The 23,443-nt window shown below is 39.6% G+C and overlaps 1 protein-coding gene across 2 annotated transcripts in view; it reads right to left on the reverse strand.

The window, feature by feature from the left end:
* The window catches only part of LYN (LYN proto-oncogene, Src family tyrosine kinase), a 128,705-nt gene that overhangs the window by 67,035 nt on the left and 38,227 nt on the right, over positions 1-23,443 (reverse strand). Inside the window, exons 2-8 of one of the 2 annotated variants that reach the window (XM_053929452.2) lie at positions 8,082-8,155; positions 4,682-4,727; positions 3,780-3,885; positions 2,190-2,288; positions 1,964-2,067; positions 1,282-1,431; positions 68-220 (exon numbers count right to left, since the gene is read on the reverse strand). In XM_053929452.2, coding sequence (XP_053785427.1) covers positions 68-220; positions 1,282-1,431; positions 1,964-2,067; positions 2,190-2,288; positions 3,780-3,885; positions 4,682-4,727; positions 8,082-8,150 — 727 coding nt within the window. In that variant the 5' untranslated portion in view covers positions 8,151-8,155. Of the gene's footprint in view, positions 1-67; positions 221-1,281; positions 1,432-1,963; positions 2,068-2,189; positions 2,289-3,779; positions 3,886-4,681; positions 4,728-8,018; positions 8,156-23,443 lie in introns of both variants that reach the window. The other variant, XM_053929451.2, reaches the window with a different exon arrangement.

Raw genomic sequence — 23,443 nt, forward strand, 5'->3', positions numbered from 1 at the left:
GCTCGAGCCCTTATTTCTCCTGCCATTGCCTCCAGAGTGATCTCTGGCCCCAGGACCACACACTCACCCATCCAGACTTCCCCGAACTGCCCAGCACCGAGCCTCTTCACCAACTTAATGGACTCTCGTGGGATCTCCCAGGCATCTTTATCCCACGGCTTTTGTGGTTTGGGACTAATACAAGCCTTCTCCAATCTTCTGCACAAGCCATCTGGCTGCTCTAATTTGAAAGAGAAAATAAATGTTAAAAAACAATCATACTTTGTATTTTAGCAGTATCTATAGGGAAGTTTAGACTATTAGTCTTATAGTTTCCAACTTGCCATAGTTATGGACCTAAAATGCTTATGGGGTATCTTTTTTATAATCATGACTTTTGAAATTCTTAAATGAAAGACAATTTAAAACATACTTGAACTTATTCATTAGTACTGTTAATCTCTTAAAACAATAAAAACATAACACACAGATAAACAAAGGCTGATATATTGTCACACTTAATAAGATACAATTTCAAATTGCTGTATTGCCCAAGTGGTGCGACATGGCCAAAGGGTAGGGGCTTGGTCCTGTCGCCCCCACCCCAGAACACGGCAAGCACTCACCACACAGGCCAGAGAAGCAAGTGGTGGGATAACAGAGAGGGAGGGCGGATTCCACAAAATCGGGGATGCCTTGCTCTCTCCATCTTTTGGGACGTGAGCAAGGCTATAATGTGTGTTCCTCTTGAGCAGGTTGTAGAAATAAGCCGTAACAACAGCTGCCCGCTACAACCAACTTCCGTCACACAGGGAATGAACCTAAAGGCTGGTCAGGGGTTCGGCTTAACAGTGCTGGAGAGTGGCATTGGTGACAGAGGACCAAGGACCTGCCACTGCTCAATATTTTGGCGTTGCTGTTATTTGAGTTCTTTTACCAAGAGTATGAATTACTGTTACGCATGCACACATCTGCCAAGTCTGAATTCTTCTTCTGGATAGTTAAAGATGTGTTGTAAAAATATGCATTACATAAAATAGTATTCATTTTTCTCTTTATAATTCTGAAATATCAATTGTTAAACATCAGGGATTAGGGGGGAAAGGACTAGAATGATTATTCACAAGGATCAAATCTAACTTTGAATGTTTAATTATAGATGAATTTATAATCAATTATAGAATCCAAGTTCATCCAAAAGAAATGTAATACATAAAAAATTTCAATATAAAAAAGTGTTTGACACCATATATTTACCATAATAAACATATTTGTCTTGCCTGACCTTCAGTCTTTACTTACTTTGGTAATGCTTAATCATGTCACTAATACAAGGAAAAGTGATTCTTGGAGAGATGTAATAACCCCCATTGTCCAGACTTCTAATTTTGTAGTGCTTAATAATATCACCGTGCATAGGGTCATAATCTCTGACAGAAAGAGAGTAGCTTCCTGCAAGGGAAAAAGTACAAGTCTAGATTATATCCATATTGTATAAATAAGATCTGCATTATACAATACTGTAGATCCCTTTTGCCATAAAATATGAAAATATAAATTAAGTATGTATATAGTACATAATTTGAAAAGTCCTATAAAAAGTCTATGCAACAAATAAAGCTAGATTTTGTTGGCTCTGAAGTTTACCAACATGCCATTTTGCTTCTTCATGATAGTTTTTGAAATCACTTCACTGAATTGAAAGTTGCTTTGATTTATTTGCTCTTAAAATTTCAAGATTTACTCTAAACAATAATGTAAAAGACTCAGCAAACATAAGGTATGGTGAGAAATGGCCATAATTATGCCTGTTTCCTGTTACTTTGAGTAGCAAAACTAATAATTTGAGTTTGTTATTTGTTATCAAACTATAAAATTTCACTACCAGAACATAATATATTCTTTTTAAAAAAGAATTATAGAATAGTTTCTAACAACGATTTTCTAAATAGCGTTTTATAAGAAGCCTTATGCCACCCCTTACCTTTTAATGTTTCGCTTTCTCTGATAAGGAAAGCCCCAGGGCTGTTCCCTGGTGCCAGAAGCTGCCTTTCTGCATCTTTCCTGGTTATATCCTTGAAAAACCACCTGAGAAGACATTTTAACAGTTCATGGATGTTATACCCCACGGAAATAAAAAGATAAAGAATAAACAAGAAACCCAATACAGCAAACAAAACCACCAAAGATGACAACACGTAAAGACTCACTCTTCTGTTTCCAAGGTGTTGACTTTGGCTACGTAGTTGCTGGGGATGAAGCCTTCTCTCTTTGTTGAAAGGGATTTGGCTTTCCACCATTCTCCGTGCCTAGAATAGAAACACACATCAAAAATGTGTCCAACTACTTGAGAACCACAACAGCAATTGTCTCCACGTGTTTGTTTTGGGGGGTGAGGGTGGGTGAGGAAGATTCCTAGAACCTCAAAATCCAGCAAGAAAATTCACTCCTCTTGCTGAAATAAAACTATGTTTAGAGTCTGGAGCAAAAAAAAACAACAACCGCCCAACTCAAGTGTGGGTCACTGCGCTCAGCACCGCACAAATAGGAGTTGGTGAAAGTGGTTCCTGTCCTGCAGAAGGAAAACACTTATAATTTCACCTGGAATATCCAAGAAGTGCTTTAGAGTCCTTATAGCAACGGGAGTCAAGGGAATAGTGAACCATAGCTCCTATGTCACAAACTCCTTTGTCCAAACATCTAGTTTCCAAAGGTGGATACCACAGAAAAGAGGAATAGAAAACCATATAAAAATTTCGAGCAGGCAGGCCTCATCACCTGCTCTTGCTCTCAGCATGGAGCCAGGGAAGAGGATGGGGCAGTGAAAGGATGGGTCCCTATGAGCCTCAATTCTGTTTCCTTCAAATTCCCACACGCATACAGATCCTTGTCAGCGAGACACGGCGGACTGCCGCTGACACTAACCTGTACCTGCTGTCTGCCTACACCACACTTACCCATATGGACACGACACACAATCCTCACGTCAACCCATGACAGAGGCATTGCTGTTCCCATTTTATAAGGGAAGAAACTAATGTATAGAGGTAAAGTGACTTGTGAAGGTCACACAGCAGTAAATGGCAGGGCCAGGATTAGGCCCAAGTTCATGCTTAACCAGTAAGCATTAATAGCCCATAACCACTTAACACTTTGTAGTTAATAAAGGGTCTCCCTCCTCTAACCCAGGTTGGCAGGCCAGGGCGACAAGAAAAAAGCAGTTAGAATTAAGATACTTGGAGTTCCTTATTCTCGGTATTGTTCTGAAGCCTAGACAGTAATGGTCTGAGTAGGGTCACAGGCCTGTGAGTCAGCACAGATGGGATTAAGCAAATGATGATGTCCAAGTGTCTTCACAGAAGTGCCACATGCTGAGTAGAGCTTTTTCGAGATGACTGCTGCTTCAGCACAGTGCCCTTACAAATCATTTATCCAAGATGGACCCATAAATCCAGAATGAAATTGAGTAATATAACTAAATAAAAATGACATTATAATAACATGCACATTCCACAGACACCCAAACTTCTTAAGGTGGCACAGATGGATAAGAAAGAGACCAGTCTCCCTCTTCAAAGGGAAACCTCTGGGGAGTGCTCACGGGCAAACTTTGGAGGAAAATTCCTCCGGCCCTGCTCTTCCACTCCCAGCCCGACCGCAGTCAGAACCTGGGAGGCCTCATACCCAAAGAGGGGGCCTGGCTCTTGCTGTGCTATTAGAAGCAAGACGAGGGGATAGTGTGTAGGACTCGGTGGTCTGGGTACAGGGGCAGCAGACACAGCGTGCCTGAGTACACTTACTCCTCCAAGACTTTCATCTTCTCTCCTTTCCTGAAAGACAAGTCGTCTGGGTGGATGCCATCATAGGGGTACAAGGCTACCACAATGTCTCCTTGCTCCTCTGGATCTAAAAAGAACACAAATGAAGACCTTTAAAAATCCATCAGCAGAAACGTTTTGACAAATCCTCATTGGGCAGTTGGGATGATGGCGTGTATCTCCTTCCTAGGGGGCCTCAGGGTCTACACGGTCTACAGTGAATAACATGCTGCATGCACTGTGTGTAGTGTTTTTTGTCTCAAATACACACCTACAACTGTAATTCATCACAACTCTGTATTTAAGAAATGATACACCCATGTCCCTCGCAGCATTATCATAATAGCTAAAAGGAGGAAACAATCAAGTGTCCAGTGACAGATGAATGGGTAAAAAAACAAAAACAAAAAAACGTGATCTATACATACAATAGAATAATATTCAGCCTTGTAAAAGAAGATCCTGACACCAGCTACAACATGAATGAGCCTTGAGGACACCATGCTAAGTGAAACAAGCCAGTCACAAAAGGACAAATGCTCTATGATTCCACTTATATGAGATTTCTGGAGTACCAAACACACAGGGACAGAAAGGAGAATGGTGGGTGCCAGGGGTGGGGAGGCAGAGGGGTGGAGTTAGTGTTTAAGGGGCACAGTTTCAGCGTGGGAAGATGAGAGCATTCTGGAGATGGATGGCGGTGATATCGTTCTGCAACCTTGTCAATGCACTCAACGCCACTGTCTTGTACACTTAAAGAGTTAAAATGATCAATTTTATGGTATGTGTATTTTTCCACAATAAAAAAATATCCAGGAAAATGACTTTAAAGAGTTTCTAACAGTAAAGAAAAAAGAAACCAACATGTTGCTATGAAAACATACCTTTAGTCTGAAACCTCTGTCCTGGTAAAAGCTGAGATTCTGTAACCTAGGAGAGAATATTGGTGAGAAAATTTTTTTTATGTTTGGCTTTTCTTAGTCACATTCATATTGTTTGTTGTATTGTTTTTCTAACAGTAGCAAATGAGGATTAGATTTGCTAACTTATTAAGCTGGAAAGAAGAGAAATACAGAGAAAAAATTCTGCAGAGCTCTGTCCCAATCTACACAGCTCTTCCTTCTAAAAACAGTCATTTGCCTGTGGTGGCAGGAAATGAAGAGGGCTCTGGGCAGGGCCGCTAGATGCTTACCCAATCACCATTCTCCCTCTTGTTCGGTGACAGAACCCTAATATTATTTGGAAGGCAATCTGCCAAGCTAAATGACTATGCTTCCAAATTCTCTAGCATTCTGTGCAGATGGAGGGAGGCAGTGTATCTACAAACAAAATGGTTGTGCGGGGCCTGGCTGGAGCCTCAGCAGCAGGGAAACCAGGCACCAGTGACGGCAGAGCAAAGGTGGAAGTGGCCTGGGGCCCTGGGGACCTTGCAGAATAGCCATCCAAGCCCTGGGACTGTGATCTCCATGTTTCCCAAACTTGTAGTCAGGGCTCAGCCAAGTCCTAAGAATAAGTCCTAACCAATCCAGGCTTCCTGTGGCCGCCCCTGATGCCATCGTGGGGACAGGTGGCCTTCCCTGTTATTTTAGTTGGAGGTGAATTATCAGGAAAAGTCTGGTAGCACTAAAGGCCATTTCAGTGACCTTTTAAATCAAACTCCCCTCTCTCAGTGACCATGAGGAGATTGTTCGAGGCCCCTTAGACCCTTTTGAGGAGGCTACTGTCAGAGACCTGCACCCACGAATCATGTCACCTTTCTCTCTGATTCAGTGAAATGGGATCAAAACAATTTGTACTGAAATTTAAATTTCTGATGAAAGTTAGCCCATAAAAATCTCCAATTATGGTGGAGTGATTTTCTGTTATCAGAAAATCATGGGTCCATATTATCCTTCAATACTTATTTCAATAGTTTCTATACTCATTTTTTAATCATTTAAATTGGCATGTATGATCATAAATTAGTATGTATGATCAATTTTAAGTGCCTTAGAGGAAATAATTAGAAGATGAAAGTAATTAAATGATTTTGAAAGCAGCAAGCTGATTTTCAAATATCAAAGAGTCCTTAATTTGCAAATGTTTTAATACACTTTTTTTATAAGACCAAAACACATGTATGTAACTCATCTACCACCCTTCTTTTTCTTTAAAGAGTCTTTTCCTTAGTGCGCTGCTGAATTGCCTCACCCTGTCATCAGAGCTCTGCGATCAGTTCAGGGTGTGCATTTTGGCCACACTGGGCCGGAGCTGAATGTCATCTACAGCCGAAGAATAAGGCCCAGCTACCTGGCGCATGAAACAAGGGTGTCTGTGACCACACAAGGCACACACTAAATTATGGGAATTGAAAGATGTCGAACATGTTTACCACTTCTGCTTCTAACTTAATTTTTAACCTCCTTTACTTTTAAATAAGAGAAAAATGGTATATAAGAAAAACAGTGCAAACTTATACACCATTTTTCTTCGCTGTTCTGAAAATATCTTCATTTATCATTAAAGAAAAAAAAAACCACTTGGGTTTTACAGCATGTAAAATCCGGTATATACAATATCAGAAAATGATAGATCCTTTTTATGAGAACTTGGAAGTCTCTAATAAAAAAGGAAAAACATTTGTGACTCCACCTCTTTATATCATTTTATTTCCTAGTAATCATATTTATAGAATATGTAGTTCTACATCTATACTTATTGATGAAATGTTCTTAAATTTGGGGGTGGGCAAAAGTAGGTTTACAGTTGATCACATGGAAAAATATATAACACAAGAATAAATAATAATACAAGAATAAACTGTTTCACGTAGTCACAACTGTAAACCTACTTTTAACCGCCTCTCTATATGTATTTATCGCTAAATTATTAAAGCTATTAATAATCTTATACATTTTAAGTTTCTATATAAAATTACAGTGTTAATATATCTCTCCAGAAACATTATGTACAGTATACTCACTCTTCATCTCCACTTCTTTTGTTTATTGTTGGCGCTATTACAGATGTCCCCCATCACCCCCCCATGCCCACCTCAACCAGCCCCATGCCCCTCCTCTCTGGCTGCCCCCACACTACTATCTGTGTCCACAGGCTCTGCATTCGTGTTCTTTGGCTCATCTCTTCAACTTCTTTTATCCAGTCCTCTCCAGCACCCTCCCCTCTGAGATCTATCAGTCTGTTAGACGTATCCATGCCTCTGGTTCTATTTTGTCCATCTGTTTATTTTTCTAAGAAGGTCAATAGTGATTTAGCAATTTCAAGCATGACATGTGACTTCGACATACATCGTACCTGTAGGATACTGGGGAATAGAGGGGAAGAGGGCTGGCTGAAAGGCTTGATAAGAATAATGCACTTCTAGAATGTGAAGGCATTTAAAAACATGTCAGATGAGAGACACTATGAAAACACTTAACAAAGGCATTTGGGCTAACTTGGAATAAGCTGCTTTCGGCTTAAATGCTGAGGAATTCCATAAAACCAGGCTATGGGGTGTTATACATGTGTTATGTATATTGCCATACATAGGGAGAGAATCGATAGAAAGGATATAAAATCTGAGATAAAGTGCATTTAAGGTTGCAATTATCCAAAGCTTTGTTCTTCTTTTCCATAAAATGTGGCATTAGATCTTCCTTTGCCCAGCATTCCCAAATTCATCAAATAGCACATCACTCACACAATATTGCTGGTATGGATATTTGTCCAAGGTTAACGGGCAGAATTAGCTTTGATTTTTTTTAAAAAAAATCTTTTAATTATACGAAGACATGACAACTTCAGGATTTGTGTTCTTATCAATTAATTGAAGAATTACAAGATGGGGTAAAGGACATAGTAGCACCTACTTTGGCTTCTGACTTGAAGGCAGCATTTCCAGGCCATGGCACTTAATCTCGCAACTATCCTACGTCACAGAAACTCAGATAGAAATGTATATCTTTATATGTAAAAAGTGAGTATTTGGACCAGTGATGAAAGATGATTCTCTCTACACATAGGGTGACCAAAGGCTGCTTTGTTGTACAGCAAGTGACCTGGTTATCTCTCCAATGTTTACAGGCTCTTTAAAGGATTAAGTTACAAAGCATATCAAAAATTGAGGCCCAAGTTATTGCTGTAATGTTTTTTCATGCACATGTCACAGATTTGGTGTTTAAATTATGCAGCTATGCTTTGATCCTGCTGCGGGAATTCTCCCTGAGACTATCTACTTACTGGCCTTTGCTGTTTATTGGACGTTGGATCTCTCACATAAATAGTTCGGTCAGTATTACGTACTGGTTGCGTCTTCAAATCTATTCCATCGTCATTCAGATTGTCTTTCCTTTTTGATTTTATACATCCCATATTTCCTGTTGGAATACAAAGCAATGACATCGTTTTACCGTTCTAGAACTGGCTTCAAGCCACCCAAATCTCTCCATTAATGAACAATATAAAGAATATGATGTTATTCTTTATCACAGTTTAACAAACTCAAGTGTGGATATTGGTCACAAACCAGTTTGTCTATCCATTTTTTCACTCATTTGTTCAACAGCTCTTATTGTGCATCCATTTTATATCAGCAAGACATAATCCATGCTCTGAAGATGCTCATATTCTGTGGCAAAAGTGTCTATTAAGTTTACAGTACAGCGGTGAGTCAATGACAGAGGATGCACCAGACCTAGGAAAGGACATGTAACTTGCAAAAGAGGAAAAGGCGGTGGTCACGGGAGGCATCCTGAAGGAAATGCTCTGTGAGTCACAACGGAAGTGATGTCAGCCAGGTGGCAAAGTGAGTAAAGGGATTCCAGGAAGAAGGAACTTCATATGCAAAGTGTTGACCCTGAGCTAACTTGTCCCCTTCACAGGGAACTAGTTCAATCTCATGCCTTCAGGGCATGTGTTCTGTATTGTGAAACCACTCGCCAAGGGGCAGGTAGGGAAGGCCAGGAGTTGGGCTGGAGAGGAGAGGGAGGCACGTGTTGGGTGCAGAGCTGAGGAGTTTGTTTTCCTCCCCACCTTCCTAGATGAATGACAGGGTGCAAGGTGAAGTGAGGGGGCTCAGGGCTTCAAAGGCAAGCCTCAGTAGGAACTAGAATGCATAGAACCTGACCCCAACTGAATGCGGCTTGGGAAAATGGGGGGGGGCCTCCACCAAGACTGGAAATAAAAGAGGAGACAGGTATGGGAGAAACGATGCCTGTAGAAACATCCAAACGATCAGTGGGCTTCCCAGTGAAATATGTGAGTGTGGAAGCCAAGAGAGATGGCAGAGCTCCAGGCAGGAACGAGGGCATCAACGAGCCAAGACTGCATAGGACTCCAGAGGAAGAGACCGTGGCCGGAAGGGACTTGTGCTTGACCAGTGCAGAGTGGCATAAGCATGCTTCTGAGTACTCAAGTCTTTTATTTGTTTATTCAGTTGCTATTAGGATGTGTAGAGCACCACACAAGGCACTCTGGGGACAAAAAAAAAAGGTGGTTTTCAAAATTGAAATCAGACATGAATCTCCCCTTACAGTACAGCCTCATCATCAAATCTGTATGTTGAAAATAAAACAAAATCTATTATGAGCTTCGTTTGAATGCCCTATAGGGCAGTGGTGTCCAAACCCAAAGGAACACTAGATTCACCTAGACCCAACAGATCAGATTCCCTGGACATGTTCCAGGATATCCTCTGGGGGCTCAGCGGGGGCAGGGTCTCCCACGTGGACTGTGTAATTGCTGGGGATCATGCCAAGGGAAGGGAGAGGTAAATTAGAGTTTGGGGAAGGCGGAGAGGTGTGAGTTCGGGAATACCTCCTGGGGGAGGAACTCTTTTAAAAAAAATCTCAAGAGCACCACTCTAAACTGTCACCCCCTTGCACTATCACTGCCGCTCATCTGTGCATTTGGTCCTGCGGGCTTCCACTGGGACCTGCATCTTGTTTATCACTTCATTAGTGAGGTGGAAGCCTCTGAACGACAGTCACGCCTTTTTCTGAAACTAGTGAGCTGTGGTTCCCAAAATAAAGGGGAAGCAAGTACTACTTTGATTGAAAACAGCACATATTTTTCATATGTGAAAGTTTTTGAAATGAAGATGGGTTTTAAAGTTGATTTAGAAATAAGCAAGATGGGTTTTAGAGTTGATCTGTAAATAATCAGGTGAGTTATTTTTTCTCCAATCTCATCTCCCTTCCTCTGCCCAAATAAAAGCAGTATTTAAGTCAACAGCCATGAAAGGGGTGCAGTGTCAATATGTGGAAGGAATATGGTGCATAATGAGAAAGGCCTTCCAGTGTGGATCCTTAGGCACACCGTGGACTGCAGCAGGAGGATCCCTGGCAGATGGGCTGGGCAACAGGGACACAGGAGCCCCACCAAGAGGGGCTGCCCCATGGCTTCCCCCAGGGGCCCCACCTCCCTTGCCCGCTCCTTCTCGAGTTCTCTTTTTCCCCAGATCTCTACACAAATGTTACCCCTCACCCCCAGACACGTCCTCACTAACTGCCTGATTGAAAATACTACCGCCCCACTCACACCTCATGATTTACACTCTTATCTTTCTTATTACAACCTATATCCCATTACCTATTGGTTTATTTCTGGTTAGCTCCCCAAAGGAATGGAAGCTGATGGGGCTGGTCCCAGCTGGTTTCTTCGCTGCAGGATTCCCAGCACCCAGCACCCAGCACAGGGCTGGGCAGAGCAGGTGCTCTGGATAGTTATTCAATGAATGGATCTGGCAGCCCTGGGTCCTGCACTCGGGGCTTCTTCCTGTGCGTCCATCTGGACCTCTCTTGCTAAAGGTAGGCAAGGGAACGGAAAGGAGGTGAACCCTACCCCCCTCCAAACCCCTGCCAGTTGTTTTAAAAGAGACAGAGAGATAGAGACCTCTAGAACTAACTTCTAGTTCATAGGAAATATAGGTTAGACTCTAACCATTAGAGGAGCAAAATGAAAAATCCTTAATGTGTGCTAAAGGCAACTAGCCTGGATACTTCAAAACATACAGGGGGAGAGTGGGGGGAAACTATTCAACATTATGAGAGACTAAAAAGACCATATGTAAACCCTGAATAAATCCTGGATGGGGAGGGGCAGAGGGGATGACACATGCTGGGACAATTGGGGACATCTGAACATGCTTTAATGTGATTATTAGAGATTTGTGTGTTTACGTGCGTGACAGCAGCATTGTGGTTATACTGAGACCGTCCACCTCTTAGGAGACGCACGCCAGCTGTGTGTGCATGAAGGCTCAGGATGCCTGCAACTACCAACATGTGGGTCACACTGAAGAAAAGAAGGGGGGAAAGGAAGAGGAGGGGTCAAATGTGGCAAAAATAATAAAGAATTAGTGGATTTAGATGAGGATATGCTTTCATTGTTTGTCTGTAGATTTCAAATTTTCAAAATAAAAAGTTGGAGGGGGCGATTATTAACAACTTTATGCAGAAAACTTTTTCAAAATGCTAGACATGCTGGTGGCAGGTATGTGAGTGCATGTGAAGGCAGGCAAGGAGACTGGAAATGTACCTTGCGGGATATTATTTATATGTCACGCCAAGCCGCGTGGACTTTATTTACAGCCATAGAAGGTTTTCAACTGGGGAAAGGACATCAGAAGACCTCTACTTCAGAGAGCGAACTATGGAGAAAGAAGGAGGTGGAAGACCTGGAGTGGGGACCTCCATGACAAAGGCGTCTGGGAGGCGGGGTGGTTAGGACCAAGAGATGATGGGATTCCCAGGGCAGTGGCCTGGGAAAGGAAGAAGAAGAATGAACACAAAAAGCAGTGGACAGGAGATGGGGTGGTGATAGGCCACAGATTACCATTTACTTATGCTTAGTTCACGTTTTCTCCTCCCCCCATCACCGCAGACAACTGAGAACCAAATGCACCTTTTGTAGAAGAAAACAATTACAATTCTACTACACAGGGAGCATTGCAGTTGTTCCAGCTGGGGGGCCTCTGGGGACTGCCCACCAGGTCTTGCAACTCCTTATGCTGTGGCAGGTAACAGAAAAGTACAAAATACAGTGCGGCCCCAACAGAAACAGAGGCAGTAATTACTTGTTTGCAAGTAATATGAGCTACACCTTAGTGTTTTTTAATTAAGTATTTATAATTTTCCGAGCATGTCATTTAATTCTCAAAGAAACCATATCAGCCAGGTATTATTAACCCCACTTTACAGAGAAGTAAACTGAGTTCTAAATAAGAGACAAAAGGGCTGGCCCAAAGTCACAGAGCTAGTGAAGGGTGGCGCTGGGATTCACCCATAGCTTCAGCCAAAAGTTGAAGCCTAAAGTGTATTCTCTACTTTTTTTCCCTTGTATGATGGCTCTTTTGAAACTGGTGTTTTATCTACTTATTAATGAAGCTAAATCAGGAGATTATAGCCTCTTCTTTCTCTAAATGAACTGAAATGCTTTGGCAAAAAAGACATTAATGAATTTAATGAAATGAAAACAGAACACCCAAGCCAAGGAAGAGGGGAGAATGCAACTATGGCAGCATGGTGGATACCAGATCCGCTGGGGCCAGTTTCCTGGCAGGAAGGGCCTGAGGGCAGCGTGAGTCTGCAGGCTTCCACAGCGCTTCACCAGGGGGGAGGAAGCAGACGGGAAAGTGAGGCCCCACAGACGACTTCTAAGGTTTCCTACGAAGGACTTCCCATAAAGTGCTGTGGATGATGAAGTTGGCAATGCCTTCATTTTTTTAAAACCAGTAAACAAAGGCACATTTTATACTTGGTAACTTTGGCTTAATAATAATAAAAGCTGAAGGTCTGACATGCGAATATGACTCTGGGATGTTCATCACAAAAGCTCAACTCGATAGGAGGTCTGAAGAGACACAGAGAGCTGGGCAACCTTGGCTCACAGGCGGACACCCACAGTCACATCCCGAAGCTGGGAGGCGACTTTTCCCAAAAATTTCTTTAACTGGAACAAATACCCATTAGGGTTGGCTCAGCCTCATTTAAAGACCTTAGAATATGAAAAATTTAAAAAAGAAAACAATAGCCTCAAAACAGATGCTGGGGTAAAAGACTAATTATGACTCCTTGCCTCTCATCCTACCATCTCTGGTTAGATCTAATAATGCCGCACCCCCCTCCTCAACAAAGAAAAAACTTGTCTACTTGGAATTCCACTTCTGGGGACTTTTTCTCTCCAGCTTTATTGGGATAAAATTGACATATATAACATTGTGTAAGTTTAAGGTACAGAATGTGATGACTTAATATCATATACATTGTGAACTGCAGGGGTTCAGAATGAGTCACCCCAAGATGTGCCTCCGTGGTACATGCATTATTTTGAGCTAAAGCCGACTGAGGTACTGCAGGCTTAAGGAAACTTCTGTCCCCCATTAACTATGCAGAAGACTTTAAATTAGGGGCGGTCCTGCCCATAATAAGAGATTATCAGAGATAACGTTTTTGATAAATTTATACAGCAGGGCAAACCACTAATTACTGAACATATATCCACTGTTCCCATAGTCCTACAATGGCCTTTCTCCCCTCTGAAGCCCCAGGATGCCTTACCTCACATCCTTAGCCCAGAAAGCCATACACACCTCATTTTTGCTTTCTGTCCCTGAACCTCTCATGTTTGTGGGATTCCCATACATACATATGTAATTAAATCTGATTATATGCTCTTGTTAATCTGTGCCATATAGATTTAATTATTAGACCAGCAGAAAAAAGTGTGAAGGGTAGAGGAAAGGTTCTTCCTCTCCCCCAGAACTGAGTATCACAAAAAGTCATCAGTTAACACATCTACCACTCCACATAGTTATCAGGTTTTAGTCTGTTTGCATGTTTATAAGGTGAGAACTTTTAGAGGACTTGTTCCTTAGATACACTTGTGCAAGAGCACGAGCATGTGCACACCAGCGTTGTTCATGTTGTGGACAGGCACGGTCTAGATGTTCACCGATAGGGGAGAGTTTATTAAAGTAGGTCAAACCGACGTAGTATGAGAGTGGGGAAGGTTACGGAGAGACATTTGTATAATTCAGACACCCTTGACCATCAATTATTATTGGTTAAAAACATTTTATGTATCAATTTATAAAATCAATATACACAGATATATGAGTACATATATATATATATATATACATGCACATATAGTACATACAATATATACTTTACTCTTAATGTGCACAGAAAAAAATCTGAAACAATACCCATCACCATGTTGGTTAGGCTCTAAAGTCTACTTGTAAGGTATAAAATCCTATATACAAGTTTCTCTTAAAAATTTGTAAGGAAGACAGTACAATTTGTAAAATATTTTGGAGTAAAGACTGTGGAGTTGGACTGCTAAACTCAAATTTCAGATCCATCAGTTATTATTAACTGTGTGATCTTAGGCAAGCTGCCTAACCTCTCTGTGCCTCGATTCTGTCTGCAAAAAGAAAATGACTATCTAGCTCATTACGCTGTTATGAGGATTAAAGAGTTATATTAGTTAATATTTATAAAGTGCTTAGAAGTATACTTAAAACAACACACAGCAAGGGCTACAGACATGTTTGTTGAACACGCAAATGAGGTCCACATGCCAGTGTTCCCCCAACATGGGAAGAGAAACAGTCCCATGATGAGATTCGCCAGGACACCCCTGTCTCACCACAAAGAGGAAATAGAAGCAGGTCTCTCAGCTTGGCCTCAGGCCGGCACTCGGGCCGCCTGTAGCATCTAAATGAACATCTTCTCCCTCTAGCCCCTCCCTTCTTTTGGGTAAGGTCCCTTGTATGCCATGACCCTCTGCTGTACATTTTTGTATTGCATGATGATCTGAATGTAAATACATGAAACACTCTGTAATTAAAGAGGTGAAAACTGCACAATGAAAGAGGTTCCTGAGTTTGGGTATAACATTCATTTTGGTTAATATTTTCTCTTTCATCGTAGGTTTTATAAGCTTAAAAGGTATTCCATCATATATCTTTTATTTCAACTTGAATGGTATACAAATTCACCTCCTTGTCTGCTATATAAAGGTTTTAAAATCACTAATTTCTCATAGTATCAGAGCTTAAAGAAATAAAACAAATAGGAAATTAGATGCCACTTCCACCTATGAAGTCTGAACCCACTTTTTTTTAACAACTATGTCACAGAATCCTGGATCTTAAAATTGAAGAACAAAATTACGAGAATAAAACCCTTCAGAACCTAAATTTCTTGCCTTTACAAAGTGCTACAAAAGAAACCCTCTGTTGATACCATGTTTTGTTTTTATTATGACTTATGCATTTTCTGCCTTTATTACAAGAGTCATCAAAAAGAAACTAAAAACTTTTTTTTACTTCACCACAACTTTCCAAACTGAATGCTTTAATTTGAGTTGAGTTTTCCCAGCAACAAATGAATTTTTCACCCAAAGGCAATTCATTGGTCATTCTGAAGTCTTCCTCCTGTTACTGTCCTCATACCTGATCTTGCAATACCAGTGGTCAATGAGGAGTAACCAGAAGAATTTGAGGGTGAGAGACAAAGGCAGTGAGGAGAGGACAGGGAGGAGCATGTAATTGCCTACTTTGTGCCTGGCACAGAGGAGGAAAACAAAGCTCAGGGATAAACGTGTGCTAGGTCATCAAAGGTCTTCCATGAACTTGGTCCACCAGCTTCAAAGTGGCATTATTTACTCACCAAGGTCTTGCTGCCTCTCTGTGGAGTTAGCTTTATTGCCAAAAGTACTCTTTTGATTTATGGAGCTTGAGAAGATAAGAGAAAGAGAAAGGATGCCCCAAGGACTGCGACATGGGTGGTAATGATCCCAAACAAGTGACCCGAGCTTCAAAAGTAGGAAGGTTTAAAGGGGATCCAGATTTCTGAGAGTCCTGATGTGGTCCATTTGCTCGGGGTCGGCATCAGTATGATATTCCCAGAAATTGGCAATGCACAGTCACATCTCAGCAGGCACACCAAGAAAATGGAGAGAATCTGTGCCTTCTTCCTCCAAAAGGCACAAAAGAAACCCTCAATCTACCTAGCTACCATCTTGGAAAGGTGCAGAAGAAGGAACATGCAGGACTTATCTTAAGGAAATGGAGTCACAGTGAAAAAGAGGCTCTTTATGTTCGAACCCAACTGGAAAATATAAGGCTGTTTTCCCACCTATGCTATTCAAAGAGCTGAAGAGAGAATATTTTAGAGAAAGTGATGACTTTCTCTCTCTTTCTCTTCCTTCCTCTCTCCCTCCCTTTATTTCCACAGCTGAATAGCAGCATGTAAATTCTGCAAGCCTGCTCCATGCAAGATGCAGTGGGTTCTGTAACTAAACAGTGGTGATGGTTTTCCAGCCTTGGGAATATGCTACGAACCACTGAATTGTACACTTCAAAAGGGTGAATTTAGGGCATGTAAATTATATCAATAAAAAATTAATTTTGAAAATGCTGCCTACCCAAAAGGAAAGATGTAGGGCAGCATAGTTGTTTTCTTTTTAATTAACTTTTCTTTATGCCTGTGCAATCAAAATTGGATACATCTTGATTTACCTAATGTTTACTGATGTCTTTATCTGGTTTGAAAGCATTTCTTTATTACAGAATATAACATAAGCAAAGCCACAAGAAGAACCAAAGGTTATATAATTAACTATAATGTGAATGAGTAGTGTAAAAATGGAAAGATAACTTGATACTGAGATACTCTGAAATAATGGTGCACAGAGATGGCAAATTAACTGCATTTATAGAAACCTTAATAAACATGCATAGTTTTAACCCCTGCATTTATTAGAATGAGTCCAGAAAAGCAGCATAAGACAGTTAAAGAGGTATATGAGGGTTTCAAACATCTGGCTGTTGCTTGGAAGAGCATGTAATGAGAGGTGCAGCAAGTTAGGCATCAGGAAGCCTGGCTGATGGTTCCAGCTCGACACTCCTATAATTAAGGACAAAACCACTCTCTTTTCCAAACTCTAATTTCCTCACCATAAAATGAAATTGTTGGGCTTGGCACAAGAGTATAAATCATACAATCTAACATGACAATACACATTAAAGTCCTTTAAAATGGATGTACTTCTTAACCCAACATTACCACTTCTGGCAGTAACACAAAGCTCTGTATAAGACTGTATTTATTGTCCTAGCTGGTGTGGTTCAGTGGCTGAGTGCATGCCTGCAAAACAAAGGGTCACAGGGTCGACTCCCAGTCAGGGCACATGCCTGAGTTGCAGGCCAGGTCCCCAGTAGGGGATGCATGAGAGGCAGCCACCCATTGCTGTTTCTCTCCCTATCTCTCTCCTTTCCCCTCTGTCTTAAAAAAAAAAAAAAAAAAGAAGTATTTATTGTGGGGCTGTTTGTAATAACAGCCAATCAGAAATATACTTATTTGCCTGACTGCTATGGCTCAGTGGATTGAGTGCTGGCCTGTGAACCAAAGGGGCGCAGGTTCAATTCCCAGCCAGGGCACATGCCTGGGTTGCAGGCCAGGTCTCCAGCAGGGTGCATGTGAGAGGAAACCACACATTGTTTGTCTCCCTTTCTTTCTCCCTCCCTTCCCCTCTCTCTAAAAATAATAAATAAATAAAATCTTAAAAAAGAAATATATTTATTTGCCAAATAATAGGTCACTGGTTAAACAAATGTAGACCAGCTTTCAAAATTCATTTCACTCAAAGCCAGTTCTCTAAGGATTTTCAATTTATTGTACAAGGTGATTAATTTACCAAAATTTGTATATTTTAACTGTGAGGTTTATATAATCTCATATTAAGTGGGAAAGTTTACAACGGTTTGAATTAGAGTGGTTTTAATAGTGTATGGATATAACAATTCTTATCAAATGCAATTGTTTTAAAAGCTTTTGAAGATTTCTATGATGCTTTTAAAGGAATGTTCTATTTTTAAAAAACTAAGAATTGTTGAGTCTTCTTAAGACTAGAATAACCTTGGTAAATAGTAATTCAGTAGCTTAATTATTAAAAATAATTAGGAGATAGTTGGAGAAATTTGATCACTTATTTTTTAATAAGGAATTATCACCATTTTTATGTGTAATAATGATATTAAATTTATTTTGAAAACATGAGTGTTTATCTTTTAGCATTTCAAATTAAAATATATATGATATAATATAAAAACAGCAATTAGTAGTTTAAATGTAATGTGAGGTACGGCTGTTTCTGATGTTTTCTAGTTCATTTCTTAATTTACCCATCCTTATATTTTTAGTGTTTTAAAAGAATTTCTAAAAATTCTTCAACCTTGGTGACATGCTGTTGTTACATTTGAGGCTCAAGACTTCTGCTTCTTTCTAGAAATTCCTCCACATGTTCCCACTTCCCTTCAACACCTCGGATGATTCTATCCTTTTGTGTCAAATGATTCTGCAAACTGTTATTAAATTAGCACTTCCGAATTTTTTCTTACAGTCCAGAGTTTTAGCATGTCATATGCATTGGGAATGTTTGGTCACTTCCAATTTCTTATTCTTCTAAATTTAAACTTAAATTAAAATTTTACTTTTTTAATTGTAGAACTCTCAATGCTGATAGGCCATTGGAATAATTAGCAGGAGAACATTAAAAAATACATAATATTTTTTAAAAAATAGAAGTAATATTCAAGTGGTTAAAAGAAACAAGTCTTCTGGTACATTGGGTAATTTGATAAATTTATTAAATGGGCCTTCGGACAATTGGCAAATTCACCTATAACATGATACCTCAATATAAAGAATACTATGTAGTTATTAAAATATTATTTATATATATTTATTGACATAAAAAGGCATTTATAATATATTTAAATGGAATAAAGTTATAAAAAAACAGAACATATAGCACAGGGGAAAATATAAATGTGTAGAATAAAAGTCTCGGGAGAAATAACCTAAAATATCATAATGTTCATCTATAGATGATGGGATTTCTGGGATTTCTGGTTTTGCCGTTCCAAATTTTTTAATTTTTCTATCATATATTTATGTATCAGAGTTTGAAGGACTTTAGGTCATGTGTTCAGTTACTCTTACTATAAAATTTTAAGACATTTTTCATTTCGTATAAATTATATATACCCTATTTTGCCATGTATAATGTGCATCTCTTTGCCCAGATGTTTTGGGGAAAATAAGGACACACATCACATGTGGGTAGTACTAATTCCGTATCTACATAAATGTTTTTAATTATTTTAATTATGTTTATATGTTAAAAGTGTAACTCTAGAAAGCAATAACTATATCTGTATGCAAAATAATACCCTGGAAAACAACCAGTTTCATTTCTAAATATAAATAAATAAGTAATTGAATTAAAAAATTAAAATGAAAGATTTTTCCCTAAAAGTTTGGGCCAAAAACGTGGGTGTGCATTATACATGGCAAAATGCGGTATATACAAGTACTGTACAATGTATTTCTATTAAGTATATAAATGCATATGTATATATATATAAACTTGTACAAAAATGGAAATAATTAAAAAATTTTTAAAACAAAACAAAAAAATCTAAATGTATGGTCTAAGTTCCTTCAAACTCTGATAATTTGTGCGAGTAAAGAACAGAACTTGGAGAAGGTGAAGGTAGAGCCACAGTCATTGCTAAGAATTTAAAAGGACATGAAATGGAAGTTGACAAATCACAGAGATTTTTAATACTAGACACAAGGAATAATGTTTGACATTTAAGAGATGGATTGTGTTCTAGAGGGGCAGCAAGGGCTCTGCCTGGTCTCAGGAGGTGACAACCTCTCAAGCCCCCAAGTGAACACAAGAGCACGTCTGATACCTACAAGCCCCCTTCTTTTTGTGTCCTAGTAGAGTTGGAAGGTCTAAGGGAAGGAAGTTTGAGGTCGATGAAGCGGGTAGAAGAAACGGGCTGTGCAAAGAGTCCATACTACAACAAGGCTAGGGCAGAAAACAGCTGGTAATGGCTGGAGTGAAGCGAGAAAGGGCCCTGCACTTCTTTATGACAGTTGCCAACTGAAAGCAAACCCACCACAGATATGGGTGATACTCCCCTGGATCAAGTGTCTCTCCCACATGGCTGAGCCTATTTGCATAACTCTTAGTTGAGCAATTTCACACAGAGGAAGACAACCGGGTGTTGCAGAAACAGTGGGGGTTTTTTGGGTTCTGTTTCTCTTAACAATAAAAGGGAACACTATGAAAACAAGATGAGCTCACGGAAACTTATGTGTCATAGGCTAATGTGTCACTTAAAGGACCAGGGAGGAAATTAATAGTCGAGTCTAATTATGTATGCACAACCAACCTTAAGCCTCACATTTTTGTGATCAACGATCTAGCACCTATTTTGAGAAATGTATATAATTACGTATTGATACCTCACTTTCAGAGTTAAGTCACCTTTGCATAAATGCACAGAACATAAGAGAAATTATTTGAAATCAGGAAAAAGTGAAACTAAGCCAAGACAGCTAAAAGAAGTGGACTGCTATATCAGACTGTAAGTTTCTGCCCAGTTGTCAGAGATGGAGTGCAAATCTACAAAAGTCTAGGTCACCTAGAGGCTAAGCAAAGAGGAAACCTGACCACTGATAGAAATAAATCCGCTTCTTGACAACAGGGGTTCTCAATCTCAGCACTATAACACCTTGAGCCAAAAAATTATCATTGTGTGGTGCTGTCCCATGCATGGTGGGGCAGCTAGCAGCATCCTTGGCCTCTGCCCACCAGATGTAATAACACCCCTCTCCTTCTCCTCATCTCCAGTTGTGACAACCAAAAATGTTTCCAGACATTGTGACGTGTCCCCTGTTGAAAGTTGCATGACAGAAAACCTGATATTTTAATTATGGTAATGACCTTAAGCATTGATATTTTCCACTACAAATTGGGGCCAAACAATATGCTTTGTTAGCCATCAGTGAAGGATAGGTTTAATATCCCATTATGAAATTTAAGGGGCAAAAGCAGAGATTTTATCCAACAGATGTACGCCACTCTCCCAGTACACATGCAGACCTGGTGTCTGTTGGAATACACCCAGGAACTTTTTGTAAAAATATCATGGCCCTGACTCTATGCTTAGATATAAACTAGTCTCATGAGAGAAAGCTAGAAAAAAATAGTAAGAATGATCTCTTCTACTTATCCCCCCTTAGTAGGAAACCAAGACTAAAGAAGTCAAACCAAGATTAGTTACTGATAGGTTTTATTTTTAGTGAGGGTAACATCAGCAACAACTACTCAATGAGGAGAAAATGCAGACAATTGTAACTGAATAAAAATAAATTAATTAATTAAAAAAAAAGTACATTGTGAACAAAAGAGACAGCCCCGATGCAGACCCACCAAAGTATAGTCAACTGAGTTTTGACAAAGAAGCATAGGCAATGAAATGGAGAAAGAAGAGTCTTTTCAACAAACGGTGCTGGAAGAACTGGACATCCCCCCAAATTAAGCTAGATCCATATCTCATATTTTTAATGAAAAGTAACTCAAAATGGATAACAGAACTAAACGTAAAACTCAAAACTATAAAACTTCTAGAACATAACATAGAAGAAATTTAGACGGCTTTTTAGATACACACCAAAAGGATGGCTCATGAAAGAAAAATTGGTAAGTTGGATTTCATTAAAATTAAAAATGTTCGCTCTGTGAAAGACACTGTTAAGAAAATGAAAAGACAAACCACAAACTGGGAGAGAATTTTTGCAAAACACAAATAAAGAACTGGCATCTAATATAAACAAAGAACTCTGAAAAATCAATAACAAATAACCTAATTTAAAATGAGCAAAAGACCTGAACGGACACCTGACCAGAAGGTGTACAGATGAGAAATGAGCATATGAAAAAATACTCCACATCATGTGTCATCAGGGAATTGCAAATTAAAACAACAAGATATACCTCCCTATGCCCACTAGAATGACAAAAATCCAAACCACTGACACCACCACAGGCTGGTGAGGATGTGAAGCAACCGAAACTCTCCTTCACTGCGGAGGGGGGGGGGTGCAAAATGGTACAGCCACTTTGGAAGACAGCTTGGCAATCTCTTACAAAAATAAACACACTCTTAACACATTTAGTAATCGTACTCCTTGATATTGACCCAAATGAATTAAAAACTTCAGCTCATACAAAAATTTGTATATGTATATTTCTAGCAGCTATATTCACAATTCCTAAATCTTGGAAGCAACCAAAATGTTTTTCAGCAGGTGAATGGATAAAGAAACTGTGGTACATCCAGACAATGGAATACTATTCAGCACTAAAAAGAAGTGAGTTATCAAACTACCAAAAAAGACATGAAGGAAACTTAAATGCACATTGGCAAGTAAAAAAAGCCCACTTGAAAAGGGTATATACAGTATGGCTTCAACTACATGGCATTCTGGAAAAAGCAAAACTACGGAGACAGCTGTGGTTGTCACAGCTGTAAAGAGATCTGTGGTTGCCAGGAATTCAAGAGGAGGGAAGGAGGCAGGGATGAATAGTTGGAGCACAGGGGATTTTTAGGGAAGTGAGCTATTCTGTAGGATACTGTAATGATGGATATATCACTATGCTTGTGCCAAAACTTAAAGGATATACAACACAAAGAGTGAACCCTAGTGAAATCTTTGAGCTTTAGTTAATAATAACGTATGAATATTGGCTCACCAATTGTAACAGATGTACCCACTAATAACGCAAGATGTAATAATTAGGGGAAACTGGGGTGGGGGTGGTGAATGCCATATGGGAAACTCTCTGTACTTTCCACTCAACTTTTCTGTAAATCTAACACTGCTCTAAAAAAAATAAAGTCTATTAATTCTTTTAAAAGTATACTGTGACAGGAAAGGCACTGGTCCACATAGTTTTAAGTCAGTATTTCAGAAAATAGATATACTTTGGGAAGCAGAAGGAATAGTTTCTCTTCAGATTGGACAAATCTTTTGCCTTTTACTAAAACAGATCCTCAATTTTGAAAAGCCTATTGCCTTAAAATACTATTTCTGTTAAGAAAGGTGGCACACACCCACACAGTGTATGCCTTCTTAACACCCAATATTCTTTACGGTTATCAAGGGTGAGCTGTTGCCTGCTCTACCTTAAAAATTATGACATAAAACACAGTAGAATTTCATTAAATCTTCTTAGCTCAATCTCCAAACTTACACAATTTTAGGATTATGACTGGTAAGAGCAGAGCAATCTATTAATGTTTAATAATAAAATCATTATTCCTAAGGATATGCTTGTAGCCATTTACAATAAATGCAAGGTACAATTAAATTAGATTTATAAAAATAGTAAGGCAAAGTACATTTGATAATGTAGCCCTGAGGTTATACATAGATATCTGCATAGTGAACAGGATTTTACCACCACTTAGTAATCCCGCAGAATGAAAAGTTCCATAAATCAATTAAATAAAAAATAATACGGTAGCAGGCACATAAACTATATGCTAGCATTCAAGGGACCACTGTAGCGCTGTTGAAATTGAGGATAAGAGAGTGGTTGGGCTCTGGCCAGATGGCTCAGTTGGTTGGAGCATCATCCTGTACACCAGAAGGTTGCAGGTCCCAGTCAGGGCACATACTGAGGTTGTGGGTTCGATCCCTGGGCATGTACAGGAGGTAACAGATTAATGTTTCTCACATCAGTGTCTATCTCTCTCTCTCCCTTCCTCTCTCACTAAAACTCACACATAC

Source organism: Desmodus rotundus, chromosome 8 (assembly GCF_022682495.2).
Source record: "Desmodus rotundus isolate HL8 chromosome 8, HLdesRot8A.1, whole genome shotgun sequence".
Taxonomy (NCBI): domain Eukaryota; kingdom Metazoa; phylum Chordata; class Mammalia; order Chiroptera; family Phyllostomidae; genus Desmodus; species Desmodus rotundus.